Source organism: Myotis myotis, unplaced genomic scaffold (genome assembly GCF_014108235.1).
Source record: "Myotis myotis isolate mMyoMyo1 unplaced genomic scaffold, mMyoMyo1.p scaffold_m19_p_4, whole genome shotgun sequence".
Lineage (NCBI taxonomy): Eukaryota > Metazoa > Chordata > Mammalia > Chiroptera > Vespertilionidae > Myotis > Myotis myotis.
Window position 1 is genome coordinate 111789044 of NW_023416346.1, and position 17524 is coordinate 111806567.

The 17524-nt window shown below is 39.3% G+C and overlaps 1 protein-coding gene across 7 annotated transcripts in view; it reads right to left on the bottom strand.

The window, feature by feature from the left end:
* GK (glycerol kinase) overlaps window positions 1-17524 on the bottom strand; it is a 71461-nt gene that overhangs the window by 38844 nt on the left and 15093 nt on the right. For 5 of the 7 annotated variants that reach the window (XR_004966847.1, XM_036304284.1, XM_036304286.1 and 2 more), the window contains exons 4-6: window positions 12151-12228; window positions 4882-4965; window positions 1284-1357 (exon numbers count right to left, since the gene is read on the bottom strand). Coding sequence is in view for 6 of the 7 variants with exons in the window: in XM_036304284.1 (XP_036160177.1) it covers window positions 1284-1357; window positions 4882-4965; window positions 12151-12228 (236 nt within the window). In the remaining variant the exon portion in view is untranslated. The remainder of the gene's footprint in view (window positions 1-1283; window positions 1358-4881; window positions 4966-12150; window positions 12229-17524) is intronic. The other 2 variants (XM_036304285.1, XM_036304287.1) reach the window with 1 other exon arrangement.

The window sequence follows — 17524 nt, forward strand, 5'->3', positions numbered from 1 at the left end:
CTGTGTCTATGGGCTATGCATATGTTCTTTCTCTAATCCCTTCATCTTCTTTAATCCGGTTCCCCCCACCCCCTGAGAGCTGTCAGTCGGATCCATGCATCCTGTAATTAATAGGATTCGAACATCAGTTTCAAAACCAAGAACCACAGGAAGTTGTCATAAGGAAAAATATAAAGGGGATAAATAAAAAACAGAACTTCCTTTTGAATACTAGGGGAGTGCGGCGTTGGTGGTATAGTGGTGAGCATAGCTGCCTTCCTTTTGAATACTAGGGGAATTTGATCTTGACCTTGCTAACAAATTGCCTGTTTCAAAAATTCTCTCTCCCTTCAGTTACCTGAAGAGAGATCAACATAAGGACTGGAAACTAGGCAATTTTTTATTAGCCATATTCATATGAAGAGAGTGGAAGTGTTCAATAAAGGGGTCAATAGCCCAGCTGGTGTGGCTCAGTGATTGAGATACGACCCATGAACCAAGAGGTCACCAGTTTGATTTCCTGCCAGGGCACATGTCTGGGTTTTGAGCTTAATCCCCAATAAGGGGTATGCAGGAGGCAGCCTATCGATGTTTCTATTGCTCTATTCCTCTCCCTTCCTCTCTCTCTAAAAATCAATTAAAAAATATTTAGCTTAAAAAAAAAGGTCAATAAAATGGCCCTGGCCAGTGTGGTTCAGTTGGTTGGAGCTTTGTCCAGTACACCAAAAGGTGCCGGGTTTGATTACCGGTTGGGGCATGTACAGGAGGACATCAATGTTTCTTTCTCACATAGATGTTTCTCTCTCTCTCTCTCTCTCTCTCTCTCTCTCTCTCTCTCTCTCTCTCTCTCCTCTCCCTCCCTTAAAATCAATTTCTCTCTCTAAAATCAATAAAAAAAGAGGTCAATAAAATGGTCTTCTACTTTTTCTCTCTGAATCCAGATGCCTAAACACTCAAAAGCGCCCAGAATTTTCTTTGATGGATAGTAGAAAACAAGAGGGATGGATTTGAAAGGCAGGGTTCAATGACAGGAAGCACCCCCTGGGTAATATGGCTTAAACCACAGGGGTACTTTATAATCCCCTCCAGCCAACCAATCTTGGAATATCATTGCTCCAATCAATCACAGGGCAAGGAAGACAGAAATGACTTGTTTTGTCCTCATTTATCAGCAGAGCAATACTCTATAAATTGTGTCAAATAACTATGGTGCAGTCAGATGTAAGGCCCAAATAGTCCTTCTGGTGAAATCTCTCATTTTTAAATGAGCATTCTTATAGTATACTTTTGAAGAGATCTCTTACCTTGAGAAAGTTATTTCCTGGAATTCTTTTACTAAGATTCTCAACGGTAGACTGGGTTCTTAGATCAAGCCACACTATAGATAAAAAAATTAATATACATGAAAAACTTCATTAAAAACAAATCAGTTCTTAATCACTGTCAAGGATAGGAGACTGATTAGTTTCCATAAGCAATTAAAATGCTATAGCTTTCAAAAGACAGAAATTAGAAAATTAGAAATGAATGGGCATATTGTTAGAGGATAAATTTAAGAGGGAGAATTTAATTATGCAAAATCACAAACCCAGTTAGGAGAAAAATACAAACCTTAGGGTGCTCTTTGCTTATTTTGTATCCATTTTATAGAATAAAAAACCAAAAATGTTTTGGATATGGATTTTCTAAGCATACATGAGTGCAGAGAACATCTAAATGCTAAGCAGGCTAGCTGCCAAGGCAGAATGCACGGCCCAGGATCACCATACCGTGTATAAAGCACATATGTTTGAAAACTTCAGAACAATTTGTTACAAAGTAGAGAACCTGATACTATTATCGAGGGAAAAATAAGATTCATTCTCTTATGTATGAAATTCTTATTTACATTAAATTCTTTCAAAGTAGACAAGAACCTGGAATCATTAAGATAATTATTTCACCATTCTTTGTCCATGCTGGATTGTAAAAAAAAAAAATCTCCATTTTAACAGAACAACATTATTTTTAACTAAATAACTATTGTTCACTTTCTGATCCCCTATTAGAAAGCATTTCTGTTCTGCTTCATGACAAAAGGCTTGAGAAAGAGAAAGCATTAAATGGTACATACAGCAATTGTGAAAGGTAACCAGTAGGATCAGCTGAGATTTGAGGGATTTAAGTTTTGTACTTAACTTTTAATGTGTTAGTGGTTACTAGGTATTTTTAGGTACTGATTGTGCTCAGATTACTCCCATAGTCTATTTAAAGGACACAAGGGAAGATTATACAGGCTGGTCCACTACACCTTCAAATTCTGACAGTTATTGTCTAGTTTGGGTCACCTGTGACTATACTCCTTCCTTCTCTTCATTTAAATACCAGTGAAATTCCGGTAATGAATTTTAATCAATTATTTCTAATGACTTAAACTGTCATTTCCCTTGAGTGCCATCTGTGCTAGATTTTGACAGTGGCTACTGTACGTGAGATTTAAACCAGGAACTTCAGGACACTCTACTGGTTTCCACAGGTATGAAACACATCAAGAAAAGGCTCATCACAATCAAGGAAACGGGAGGCAAACAGGAAACCATGGACATGCACGGCCTACAGATGACATCTGCATTTGCTGCCCAGCGTCCATTCATCTTGCTTCTGGGAGAAGTATCTCCAATTCTCTTTAGGCAATCACCCTTCTCTCATCCTCAGCCATGTGGTTTGCCTGAGATTCTACCCCACCTCCAGCTCCAGTATCCTGTCCTGACCCCAGTGGTTGGTTCAGGAGAGAGCAAGTGGTCTAATCAGCCCAACTGAGATTTGTGCTCAGTATGCAGGAGTCCCTCTTCTGAGCTCAGATTGGCAGTGTGTGGCTGGGGCTGGCTGCCCACATGAAGAGAGAATTTAATCGGCCACATCTGGAGCCATCCCAGGAAGAGACTTGTGGGGATCCAGGTGACTGAGTCTGGAATAAATGAGCACCTGAACTAAGTAAGCTACCCTTGGATTGCTGGTTCCCTGAGCAAAATAATTACTTAAGTTTTTTTTTTTTCTTTTAGTGTGGCTGAGTTTTCTATTACTTGCACTGTGATTAATATAGCCATTAGCAGCAGCAGCAGCATGGAGTTGGCAAGATGTCCCATGTCCAGGGAACAAGGGCAGTCCACTTTTTACACAGTGGAAGTATTGTATGACTGTGACAAAAGTGGATTTTCCTCATGGGGCAAGCAGGTATTAATGGCTCAACAGGAGTAATTGGGAAAAGTAGAGCAATTTGAGGGAAAAGTATTAAATCTGTGAGTTAGAATTAATACCTTGACCCTCAGTTTTTTAAACTATAGTGGGTTAGGGGTTTAAAAGCAATTTAATGAGTTTGGATGACCTACTTTAAATAATGAAATAGGATGGATTAGAGTTGAAAATATCAGAGCTCACTGAACTTGGTAGGATAAGTATTGACTTGTGAAACTTTTGTTTTAGTTCTGTGGGTTTGCTGAATCATGATGCAAAATATATTTCTTGCCAAGGGAAATGAACAAGAGTAATGAAAGCCATTGCTCTGGGCCTTTTGTTGAATGATTCAAAGACTTCTAGATCAGCATTCTTCTATATTTTAATGGATATAACAATCACTAGGGAGCTTAAAGATGACCCCAATACCCAGAAATTCTAGGATAATAGGTCTGGGAAGAGGGCACAGAAATACACTTCTTTTAAGAAACACTGCTAGACTCCACAGCAGTTGCTCTTACTCAGAAAGCACACCAGAACCACCTGGAAAACTTGGAAATCACACATATGAGGCCCCACCTTGCAGGATTCTGGTTGCAGGTCTAGGCAAGGAAGGCCTGAGTGTTTCTACTTCTGTTATAAACATCCCAGGTTCGCCCGGCCAGTGTGGTTCAATGGTTGAGCATCGACTTATGAACCAGGAGGTTCTGGTTCAATTCCCGATCTGGGCACAAGCCCGGTTTCAGGCTCGGTCCCCAGTAGGAGGCATACAGGAGGCAGCCGATCAATAATTCTCTCATCATTGATGTATCTATCTCTCTCTCCCTCTCCCTTCCTCTCTGAAATCAATAAAAATATACTTTTAAAAAACCACATCCCATGTTCTTCAGTATTACACTAGAACTTGAGGACCTCTTCTCTAGGGCATGTTCTTTAGCATACTGGATTTGTTTCAGTCATTTATTAAAAAACAAAACTAAGACAGGTAATGATGATCAGGCAATTCCCTGAGTCCCAGTGGCTCTGTGACTCTGGTGCTCCTTGACAAGGAACACTTAAGTAACTGGGCACTTTACATTTGAAAGCTTGAAGTATCCACAGAATGTACTCCCTGCCCCCCCACCTTCAAAGAGTCAAAACACTGGGTGTGAAGTCAGGAGATCAAAGTTCTATGTCTTCTGGCTTTGCCACCAAGAAGCTATGTGACCTGGATTTCCTAAATATAAAATAAGTTAGTTGAACTAGATGCTCTCTAAAATCCCTCTCGTTCCATTATTCCATGATCACAGAGGGCTGGCCAAATATTTCCTTTGTGTGATTTTTTATGGCCCACGAGCTTAAGACAATTAGAATACATACAATGAATTAGTAAGACTGCCAAAGAGAAAAGAAAATGTCAGTGGCTGGTATACTACCAAGCAATTCACAAATGCTCAAAATTAATTAAATTAAGAACACACAAAAATTAGAACTCATTAAAGAAGCTAAGATGGCAGAATTAGATTTGCAGAGTAAAGGACCCAAAGCCGAAGAGAAGACCCCAAGCTGGAAGTCTAAGCCCCTTGTGGAGGTAATTTCTGAGAATGATCAGAAGAAGTGCCAGATCCAGGTCCAGCGGCAGTGGTCAATTTCCCCCAGTATGCCTGAGTTGGAAGGCCGGGAAGTGAGCAACAGCCAGTGCACCAATACCTGAGGAAGGGCCAGCAGCTGGAACTGAAGAGCCAGAGGGAACAACGGCAACTGGATCTGAAGGGCCAGGAGAAACTGGAGCGGCTGGAGCATTAGGAGAAATAATGGCAATTCATGCTAGAGATGGCCAGATTCAAAGTCTGTGTTCTCTTGTTGACCACTTAAGGAATGGTAGCTCATTCACTTGGGCAAGTTCATCAGAATGAATGTTTTTCTACACATGTGAGTGCAGAAAAAGAAGAGACATGGGGTAGAAGGTGAACAAAAGCAGTCCAGTCAGAGTCTCTGGTTCAATGGCATTTCCATCAGAACAAGACCAGGTGTAGACCTGTATTTTGCTCAGGATGACTCTTTCCTACCTGGCCACATATTTGTGACCTAGTTGGAAAAGTGGCTCAGTTGGTTACTGGCTGCTCACCCAACCACTGAAAGGGAAAGGCTGCGTGATATAGTGAGCGAGCACACCCACAGGGGATGTTAGGAAGGGATGCTCAGGAAGTGTCATGATCTGTGTGGGGGCCATCCACAGGAAGGGATGAAGGGGCCCCTTTGGGAAGGCAGGTCCCCAAGAAAGCACTTCCCTGCTACAGTGGCAGGAGGTGAAGGCCATTGCCACAAAAAGAAACACCATGTTCAGAGGGAACAGGAAAAAGCCAAGTTCCAAAGTGATTTTTTTGAAAATAAGAAAAATAGACACTAGGGGGTCTGGAATATTATACACACTGCTTCTAGAGGCCATTTCCCTTTAGACCAGCGGTTCTCAACCTGCGGGTTGCGACCCCTTTGGGGGTCGAACGACCCTTTCACAGGGGTCACCTAAGACCATCGGAAAACACATATAATTACATATTGTTTTTGTGATTAATCACTATGCTTTAATTATGTTCAATTTGTAACAATGAAATTGGAGGTCACCACATGAGGAACTGTATTAAAGGGTCACAGCATTAGGAAGGTTGAGAACCACTGCTTTAGACCAAGTAAATTGGATTTAAATGGTTCAGACCATCAAAGTAATAATAATAATAAAAAAACTTGGATGATCTGAAACTTTCATTTATATTAAATAAAGCCACTTCCAGTATATCTGATAAATTTGGTTTGTGCTGAAAAACAAAGTTTTAAGAGTTTTAAGAGTGAAGAGAAATGCAGTTGCCTCAGTGCCCATGGACCAGGGTTAGTTTAGTGATGTAGTAACAGCACGAAGGAAAAAGTTATTTTGAGAATATTTAGAAATTTGTGTTATTTTGAGTTAGCCATAACAATAGAAAGGAAAAGTACCTAAGGGAAAAAAATACACTAGAGATAATCTAAATTATTTTGTTGACTAGAAGCAAAGGCAAATAATACATCTCCTCTGACATGGTTTGTTATGAGGAGCTAGTGGCCTGACAGGAAGTGAGATGAATATGGGAGGATCCAGGTTACGGAACACACCCTAAGCAAGGATTGCTGACAGCTACACAAAGGGTTATTGAGTTTCCCCCACAAGAGACACAATAGTAAACCAGATTTATTTGCTATGTGTTACCACTTGCCAAAAGGTAAGCTATTAATTAAGCTGGGTAAAAGGTCATTTGCAAAGAAGAGATTATAGTGATGACTGTCCCTGATTACATTTTTCAGAAATCAGGTGAGGCCAAAGTTTCAAATGGTTGGGGGAGGGGATGAATTAAAATACATCTATGTATATGCCAGAATGTGGGGGGCTGAAACCTATTTCAGTGTTAGGTGTATAAATGCCAATGACTGAGACAAGTGTGTGGCCCCAGGTAGGCTCTGCATTTCCCCTGACACCTGTCATGTATAAATCAATCTTTTCATCTGGCATTCCTGAATTAGAAAAGCTATCAGCCAATTCAGATGAGTGGCCATCTAGTCAGCCACACTGTTTTACATACCCTACATGTACTAAGGCACTGATCTTTACTTCAAACCTATTATAAACACTTTTAATTTCTCTAGTTTAGCTCCCGAGGAAACAGGCACAGAATGGTAGTGAGTGGAAAAGTCACCATTTGAACCCAGAGTCTGAATCCAGAATTAAACCTCTATGACATAGGTATAGCCAGGATGACTTCATAGTAGTAAACAGAACGTGAAGAAACACTAAAGACTGGAGACTTCAAAGTCAAAATCTAATGCAATTATTTTATTTTGCATTTTTAAAGTTTAAATTTTCTTTTTTAAAATATATTTTTAAAGTTTTTTTTTAATTTAATATATTTTTATTGATTTCAGAGAGGAAGGGAAAGGGGGAGAGAGAGAGAGAAACATCAATGATGAAAGAGAATCATTGATCGGCTGCCTCCTGCACACCCGACATTGGGATGGCACCTGCAACCTGGGCATGTGCTATGACCGGAAATCAAGCCATGACCTCCTGGTTCATAGGTCGACACTCAACCACTGAGCCACACCCACTGGACTAAATTTTATTTTCCAATTACAGTTTATATTCAGTATTATTTGAATTCAGTTACTTTAAATGTAAACTGCCCAGAGTTAAAGAATTCAGTCATTGCAAAATATGGCAGTATTCCTTCACCCAGAATTGAAGGAGACATAAGGCATTCAATGAACTGTCATAAAAGACTTGAAATAATGAAAAATAGGTGGATCTTGATAAAGCTGGCTATTCTAGATTTTACAAAAGTAAAAAGTCTGCAAAACAATCAAAATAAAACCACACTTTTGTTGTTTAAGGCCAAGCGTACTTAGGAGTTTTAGTCGTTTGCCATCTATGGTTTTCTTTCGTGCTGATACTTTGAAACATAACTCAGTCCAGAAAAGATTAAAAAAAATAAGCTCAAGGTTCTTTCCGATCTCAACAGATGATTACACAGGTTTAATAATTGGCCCAGGGTTAGCCAATATGTAAAAATTTAAGAAGGCAAAAAGGATGAGCAATGTTTAAAATTGCATACTCTGCCTAAAAAGTTGTGTGTCATAGGGAACTTTAAATCCAACATCTTAGGAAAAATTGTTCACAATACAATTTAAATAAGGAAAATTATTTCAGAGACAAATATTTTTGTTGATGGTTCTCTTTAATACATGGAAGGTCTTAAATCAATGGCTCTTGCCTCCCTGAATATTAGTCCTTACTATGTTCTATCCTAGTTAGGCCAGAACATTCCACTGGTGGCATCAGTGAAATGTGCATATTAACACACTACATTTCATTGTTTCCAGACTTTCCCCACTCTACACTGGAATCAATTGGGTAGCTTTGTCTTTATCAGTTTAGCCTGTGGTGTATATATAAACCCAAACCTTCTGTCAATAATATTTAGATACCAAGGTATGTAGACCACTATAAAGTTGATTTTAGAAGAAAAGGGTCTAGAAAAATAGCAGGGAGTGGGTTGGTGGGGACTCTTTGGAAAAGAATATTGATGAAAGAATAATGCTTAGAGGGAGAGAGAAAAGTACCAGAGGGACAAGGATAAGTGAAGACAGACGAGAGCAGCCAAAGGCCTGATTTAGATCCCAGGCCACAAAGCTCCTACAATCTACCTGTGAGGTCATAATAGTAAACGGTTGCATCATGGCACGGTGACTGGAAGCAGTGATGCAAAGTGACACTTCTTCATTTTAGATACTACACCAATGTTTACCATGGTCAGAAAATTAACACACAAGTTCTAAAAGTATACGAAACTACTAACATGGGCCATCCGTGCCTCAATGGACCCATTTGAACTTTTTTATATGCCTATCATTGTATCTGATATAAAAGATGTCAGTATACAAACACACCTTTATTGCAAGCAAAAACAAATAGCCTTTCTCAGTCTTCAGTTTCTTCAGCAAGTATATTTCATGTCCAACTAACAGTACCTGGAAATTCTCCTACTTCTGCTTACTTTAAAATTTGTCATTTTATCTTTAGGTCTCAGCATATGTTTATGTATGGCTTTCTGTATTCATCTTCCCCTGGGGATCAAAGTGCTTCTTGATTCTGGGACTTGATATCTTTCATCTCTTTTCAGAAACTTTAATATCTCTCTTCCATTTCTTCTGGGACTCCAATTACAAATGCATTGAACCTCCTCGCATTATTCCATATTTTTCTTAGTTTTTTCTTCTTCTGTATTTTCTAAACCTTTGTCTATCTGTTTACTTCTGATCCCTCTTATGGTTCACTACTTCTATCTAGAATTTCCACTTTTAAATTTCTAATTTTTTGCTAAGGTCATCCATCTTGTCAATGAATTGCTTGAACATGCTGATCACGATTATTTTACTTTAAAAAATGTTTTCATTGATTTTTTAGAGAGAAAGGAATAGAGAGGGAGAGCTAGAAACATCAATGAGAGAGAAACATGATTGGTAGCCTCCTACGGCCCCTACTGGGGATCAAGCTGAAACCCGGGCGTGTGCCCTGACCAAAAATCAAAATGGTAACCTCTTGGTGCCTGGGATGAGGCTCAATCCACTGAACTACACAAGCCAGGTAATCACAATTATTTTAAAGCCTGGTAACTCCAATATCAGGATTTCCTATGGGTCTGTTCCTAATGTCACTTGCCTCTGTTTTTAGTCATGTGTTGTTTTGTAAGCTTGACTATTCTTTTATAGAAAACTAGAAATTGTATATGAACACTCTGAAAAGAAGTTAGATGAGGAGCATTAGCAACCTCAAAACATCTTAATCTAATCAGGGTTTAAAGTTATCTGAATCTGGGCTTTAATTTCTGTGAAGATTGTGGTTTATTTTCAGTTCACTTTACTCCCAGGATTGACCCTCCACAGTCCCAATCAAAAGTTTGTGATCTTACCAATATTTACCCCACCACTGGCAGCTTCTGACTCTATCCTTTGTCTCTCTGTCTTCATAACCTATGACAATGCTGCTTAGCCCTCAGATATTCCTTTCTGAATTGACAGTTATCTCTAGGGACATCAAATGCCAGGCCCATCTCTCTGGGCTTTCCTTCTCTCCTGGATATTGGTCCCACAATTCCTCACTGCCTTGGTAGCTGTCCAGTCCTTCAGATAATTGGGTGTTTGGGGGTTTTCTTTGGTTCCACTTCTCTAGATGTTCTCAGCAGACAGGTGCATTTGAAATAACCCATTCCACCACTTTTGTCCCATTTTGCCCCATGTTGCCCAGGGCATGGTTTTCAGGCTCTCTCTATCTTCATCAACCCCTATCTATCAAAATTAGAACACAGACTTTGGGGTTAGAGAGGTTTATCTTCAAACTGGCTTTACTCTACTTATAGCTACACAGCATTGGACAAGTTATATAGCTTTTCCATAATTAATTTAGAAAATGAGGCTAGTAAAATCTATTTCAGGGACACTGAGATTAAATAATATGGGTAAAGTGTTTAGCACAATCCCTAATCAACAGTAATAGCAGTTAGCACTTATTGAACATTATTATCACTGCTAGTTCTATTAAAACGCTTAAATAAGCCACTCTAGGCTCAAATTTGATCAGTGTCTTCACTCTTTGGTGAAATAAATATACATATTTTCACCTTCATAGCTTGTTTACACTATCCTTTAATTCTCCCTTTTCCTAATGTAACCCAATACATTCATCCAGGCCTAAAATGGAGTTCATCCTTCCCCCAAGAGACGCCAAAAATTCAAAATCCATACTAACCTGTACTTGCTCTAATTCCTCTTCAACTTAGCAATACACAATATCAACTATTCCCTAATTTTGTTAGTCTCTTTCAAAACTAGATTCTAAAGTGCTTACAAAAACAGCCAATAAGTCCTGTCCTGTGTAACATACCCAGGATAGTACTAAACATGCAAAAAGACCTCAAAACATGCATTTGGTTCAATATAGAGAAGATCTTCATATTCCATAGGTATGGTTGGAATTAATCCTCTAAAGCACAGAGAATGGGGGAGGGGTGCAGAGGGACACAGGTAGAAGACAAGGAAATGAGTAAACAAGCACATCACAAACAGGAAGTTTTTCTGGTAAAATATTTACTGGAAATCCTTCACTATAAGCATAACTTCAACTAACCTAGTTGCATTATTTAAAAATGACAACTCAAAGTCCAAAGTTGCACTTTTACAATTCAAGTTTAGAGTTTAACAGGAACATTCTGGCTCCTTTGAGTAGCCACTTCCTTTCACTAGGAGAACAAAAAAAGGAAAACCCTAACTAGTTCAAGAAGTTGTCTAAACTTGATCTAAAATACTCTCTTAGGTACTAGCCATTGAAATGGTAATATCCTGCTTTACTTATATTCAGAATGAGAATAAGGACAAAATAAAGATGTAAAAGATGTACTTTTGAGTAATAGGATCTTTAGCTGCAATTCTTGGAGAGTTTTTGAGTCTTTTTAAAAAATCATAAACACAGAAGACATACTAAATGCTTTCTTATAACACAATAATGTTAAATGCCTTCCTTTTTAATAAAAAAATTATTTCCAAAGGATTCATGCTACTCTTCACAAGGCAACTTTTTAGTATATTTTTTATCACTTTCTTCCAATTAATGCTAAAGTAACTATATTACTAAAGTCACTGTAAAGTAAAAATAGCTCACTCTAGAAATCATCCCATCTCTGACAATTTTTGCCTCCATTCCCCACCCCACACCTTGGTATTTGATTGACAAAAAGTGTGCTTTGCTATTTGTGACAGAATGATGCCTTTTAGTGATTATATATTTAGAAAGAAATTTTCCTTTTAGCAAGTGACATACTCATTCAGTGCTCCATTGTCATGTGCTAAGAGTGATGACAAAATATACTCATGGTCATTTACATTTAATGAGATGTGATATCTAATGATTACTTGAGATTTGAGTTTTTGAACTCCTACTGAAATAGCCTAGTTTGTAGCAAAGTGAGCTAAAATTTTAATTTTCATAACCTCAGAAAAATCTATTGAAATTCCTCTAGGTGGGAAGACCCAAGTACACAAATGCTTTACAGAGATATAACTATGAACACTTGTAATTTTGATGTTTTAGGGGAGGAGGAGGAGTGGAGATCTCTTTTAGGTGTCAGAAACAGCAGGGATTATCAAACAGTCCTGGCAACATCAACCCATTTGTATAATACAAATAATCAGAAAATGGGGAAAGAGTTAATTCAAGATGTGAATAAATAGCTAAAAATGGTGTATATATCTCACAATAATTTTCTTAGAGGACTCTTCTGCCCATCCCATCCAATTATAGGAATCATGACCACATGCTTTTTTTTAGCCAGATAGTTTAGTATGACAACATTTGCAAGTGGAGAAAGGCCTTGCATTTGACATCCATGCACAACAGCTTACCTACAGCATTGTAGAGAGGCTCTCCAGTTATCTTGTCCCAGACTACAGTGGTTTCCCTCTGGTTACTGACACCAATAGCTTTAAAGAGAAAGTTAAACAGAAGGGAACAGAAATTAAACAAGAAGAAAACAACTTTAGAATCGTTCTCTCTCTCTCTCTCTCTCTCTCTCTCTCTCTCTCTCTCTCTTTTTACAGGCACAACTAAACATAACAATTCAAAAAATATCTGGAACAACAACAACAAAAATATCTGGAACATTTGTAGTGGTACTGAATTTATTTTCTTTAAGTGGCCCCAGGAAAAGTGAACACCCAATGTTAAGTGTTTCTTTTTATTGCTACAGACTGCTTCCTGCTTCATTCCCAGCACAAGATGACATGAACCCCAGATCAATATCCAAATGAAAGGCTTCCAGGTTGCCTTAAAAAGGGAATGCAGTACCTTTCCAAATTTACAATACCCAATTTATTATTCTAAGGAGACCAACAATCACCTCATTCGTTTATTTACTAACTGGTACAAGAAATTTCCGTGTGTGTGTGTGTGTGTGTGTGTGTGTGTGTGTGTGTACACACACCTACATTTTAAGAAAATAGCCACAGATTAGATCCCTCATGCTGGGCAGATGCACATTATGGTTAGTTTGTAATTCAATTTTATTTCTGTCTTTTAATAATATAATATGGGCCATATGAATTTTAATCAGCATAAATACAATATGAAATGGCATTTACATTATACTGACCTATAGTTACAACTCAAGTGCTATAATTACAGTAAGTTACTATAAGTAAAATACAAATCCATACCATCTTTTTCAATTCAGCTAAATCAGAGGTTCTCAGATTTGATTGTACATTGGAATCGGCTGCAAAGCTTTTAAAAAATACCAATGCTCAGACCCTGGCCCAAACGCTCTGATTTAACTGACCTAGGGGGGAATCTGAGCATTAATATTTTTTCTTAAAATTTCCCAGGTGATTCTACTGTACAGCCCAGGTTGAACCCACTGGGCTAAATATATATACAGTGGGGCCTTGACTTACGAGTGTCCTGACTAACAAGTTTTTTGAGATACCAGCTGTCTCTCAGCTGATTTTTTGCATTGAGTTGACAGAGTAATTTGAGTTACTCGGAACGAATTAAACTCGTAAGTCAAGGCCCCACTGTGTGTGTGTATGTGTGTATATATGTGTGTGTGCATATATATATATATAGATAGATATAGATATATAGATATATATTATATGTATCAAGATCTTCCAGAATTTAAGATAAGGACAGACCTTAAAGGCAATTTATAGAATCACTATCATGTGACCATTCAGACAGCACGTCTAGTGACAAGATACTACCTCTTCTCCAGGCAGAAGATGTCTACTGCATAGCTTTGCTATTAAAAAATCAAATCATTTTCTTTGTAGCTTCCACTTTTAGGTCTTAGCAATATTCTTTGGAGATATACAGAATTAGGTTAATCTTTCTTCCATGTTGTTCTTTCATACTTGAAGCAGCTACTTTGTCCCTCAAATCTTCTCTTCCCGTCTAGTCTAAACAACCCAATTTCCTTACACTGCCCCACCTCTATATGGAATATTCCTCCTCTTCCAGGAACATACAATGATCTGTATTACTCAAATTGTCCATCCAGAATAAAACACAATAGGAACATTCTGAACAACACAGAGCTGAGGGGGACCAGCGGCTCCCTTGTTCTAAATAATCTTTATCCAATGATTTACTTTATTGAACCTTTTCTAAAGGGACAAAGATGAATGAGATTCTACTCCAAGGAAGGAAGAGATTTGGGGTTGTTTTTTTTTTTAAACTAGAAAGCACAAATGTTTACAAGACTTAAGAGAAAGGATAACGGCCCTAGCTGGTTTGGCTCAGTGGATAGAGCGTTGGCCTGCGGACTGAAGACTCCCAGGTTCGACTCCAGTCAAGGGCACATGCCTGGGTTGTGGGCTCTATCCCCAGTAGGGGGCATGGGGCATGCAGGAGGCAACCAATCAATGATTCTCTCTCATCATTGATGTTTCTATCTCTCCCTCTCCCTTCCTCTCTGAAATCAATAAAAATATATTTTAAATAAGAGAGAAAGGAGAACGGGGAGCAGGAGCAAGGCTGGGAATCAATGGGACATAGCTCTGATCCTCTTAATGACAGGAGGGGATGAGATTAATACACAGGTGGAGGGAGGAGCCTCAAGTAGGGCAGAAGGCTACGGTTATTTGCTCAAATGGGACCTAGAAAAAGCTGTATCACAAGTTTGGGGCACTATTCAGTAGAGCTCAGGCTCTGAAGCCAGACTGCTGGGGTTGAAATTCTAATTCCTCTGCTTCCTAGCAAGGGGACCCTGGGTCTGTTTTATCTTCTGTTAAATGGGCATAACAGTTCCCACTTTACAGGATTTGCATGTTAAAACAGTGCCTGGCGCATAGTAAGCACTCAATAAATGTTACTTACTGCTACTATTCATCATCATCATTATTGAGGCGAGTGGATTAAGAGTTACAGAGAATGGGGACTAGGCAAAGGAGGAATGAATTCCCTGATAGTACTATGGGCACAATAGAGGCTAGAGACCTCAGTGGGACCTCAGTCACAGGTTGCTAAAGCGTACTACTGTGAATGTGACAACTTTACAATGGTGGCTAGGAATGAATTCATGGTCTACTAAAATCTCCCACTGCTCCCCACTACAGGCTGGCTGCTCCCTTAGCCACAATCCATAAGTCACTATTCTGTGTCCCTCATATTACCTTTATTGGCTCACTCTAACTAGGATTCAGAATGTAATCTGGAGCTATTTCCATTTGATTCGTTGGTCACAGGTTCCTCCCTGACCACTCCTTTTCCCTCTATCTTAATTCCTTTGTGCCAAGTGAAATTGTTTTTCTTACAAAGTCCAGTGAAATAGCTTCTCATACCCAGCCAGCGTGGCTCAGTGGTTGAGAATTGACCTGTGAACCAGGCGGTCACGGCTCGATTCCTGATCAGGGCACATGCCCAGGTTGTGGGCTCAATCCCCAGTAGGGGGCATGCAGAAGGCAGCTGATCAATGATTTTCATCATTGATGTTTCTCTCTCTCCCTTCCTCTCTGAAATAAAAATATATTAAAAAAATAAAACAAAGTTTGTGAGGTTATCAGTGTGGCTCAGGAAAGAAAGCACGGGACCGTGAGACAGGGGAGCTGTGATTTAATGTCATCTAACCACTGCACAGCCACATGACCTGCAATAAGTCCCTTTCCCTCATTTGCAGCTAGGTCTTAGTAACCGAAGATCCTATAGCATTAGCATTCTGTGATGTATTGTTCTATATAGGCAAGCAAAAGCTTGGTCCTTGGCAGAGCCAATTAATAAATTATCTGGCAGGGGTGGGGGTGGGTCATTGAGCATAACTGGCTTGGTATGGAGGGGCTTGTGGGACATTCTCTTCCTTGGCCGTAGGCTGATAGTGCTGAGAAGAAAGTGCTGGGTCACTTTGGCTCAGCTATGGGTTTCTCACTGGCCAGACAGGAGTGTAGAGCAGATAGAAGCATGTTCAGTGTTCTTCCAGATCAGTTACTGCAAGTGAAAGACAAGTCACTTGGATTGGAGTTGTATGTCATCTTCACATACACCACAAACAAGCGAAAAGGGAATGGTACCTGAGTGGGTACAGAAGGCCAGGAAGACCTAGCTGGTTTGGCTCAGTGGATAGAGTGTCGGCCTGCAGACTGAAGGGTTGCAGGTATGATTCCAGTCAAGGGCATGTACCTAGGGTGCAGGCTCGATCACTGGCCCTGGTCAGGGTGCATGCAGGAAGCAACCAATCACTGTATCTCTCTCACAACGATGTTTTTCTATCTGTCTTCCTCCTTTTCTCTCTCTAAAATTTAATGGGAAAATATCCTCAAGTGAGGATCAACAAAATAAATAATAATAAAAACAAAAAACAGGGGGCCAATAAGTTGCCTACCTTACCTTTAAAGGAGGTACAATGATGTCAAAACCATGGCCAATCGCCCTGGAATCTATATCCAATGCATGGCCACCTAGGTGATTTTGAATGTTTTGACATCAGAGTGTGCTGCTGAATGCCTCTTATATGTTCGCCCTGTTTAGACTATGAAAGCTGTGAGAACAATTCAAGGAAATGACCAACAATCACTTCGATGCACAACTCATCTGAAACTTAATGACTGCAACTCCAAAAAGTCTGAAACACTGCCACTTAGAGGGATAAAATGAGGGTAAGATATTAAAAAAATGTCACCTGGCCAGCATGGCTCAGTGGTTGAGCACCGACCTATGAACCAGGAGGTCCCAGTTAGGGCATATGCCTGGGTTGTGGGCTCCTTCCCAGTGTGAGGCATGCAGGAGGCAGCCGATCAATGATTCTCTCTCTTCATTGATGTTTCCATTTCTCTGACCCTCTCCCTTCCTCTCTGAAATCATTAAAATATATTTTAACAAAATAGCAAATCTACACAAGGGTGTTTGTTTCTCTTTAAAAAGTCTACAATAACAGACATAACTATCTTATTGTTACAACTTTCCATTAATTTATAATTATTGATTATTGGATTCACATGTTTCCTCCACTTGACGGTTAGCTGCACAACACTATTTGTGTTCCATTGTTTCCCTAGCACACCCAGCACACAGTAGGCACTCCATAGGTTTGCTGAATGAATGGTTTGATTATGTTTGTCTTTTTTAGTGAGTTTTAAAAATATACCAATAGGGGAAAGTCTGAAAAAAAAATCAAAGTTTCATCTCAGGAATGCTGGTAAATCTCAGTGCCAAGAATGATAATGTGAATCTCAAGACACTGCCATCACCAATTGATGGTTTCATCCACCTTGAGTTGATGAAAAAAATAGCCCTTGGATGATGAACTTGAAAAGTTTAAACTACAAAGATATGGCGATTACCACATTATGCTCTACCCTTTACACTACTTTCTCAATTTTGGATGACTGGGTTATTTTTGTTCTCACTGTATAAATGATGCAAAGCCAAACAGGTAGTTTTTCTATTAAAACTACTAGGAATTAAAGAGATCTGTAATAGTCTAATACACTCAAACCATTATTTTTAGGGAGATTTTACAAGCAAAGTGTTTTTATTTCAAACAACCTCCCCTCCCTCCTATTGCTCCTCATTCTAGTCTTTCTCCTCAGGAAATGGCATCCCTATCTATCTAAAAGCTCTAGCAAAAACCCAAGCATCATTTCTGACCCATCTTCCCCATCCTCTCTTTACTACTCTGACAGCCAATCCATCAAGAAGTTCTGGCCCGTTCTCCCCACCCTCACTGCCATCATCCTTTCTCTCAAAACTTCCACAGCAAGCTCTACTGTGGTCTCCCTGTATCCAACT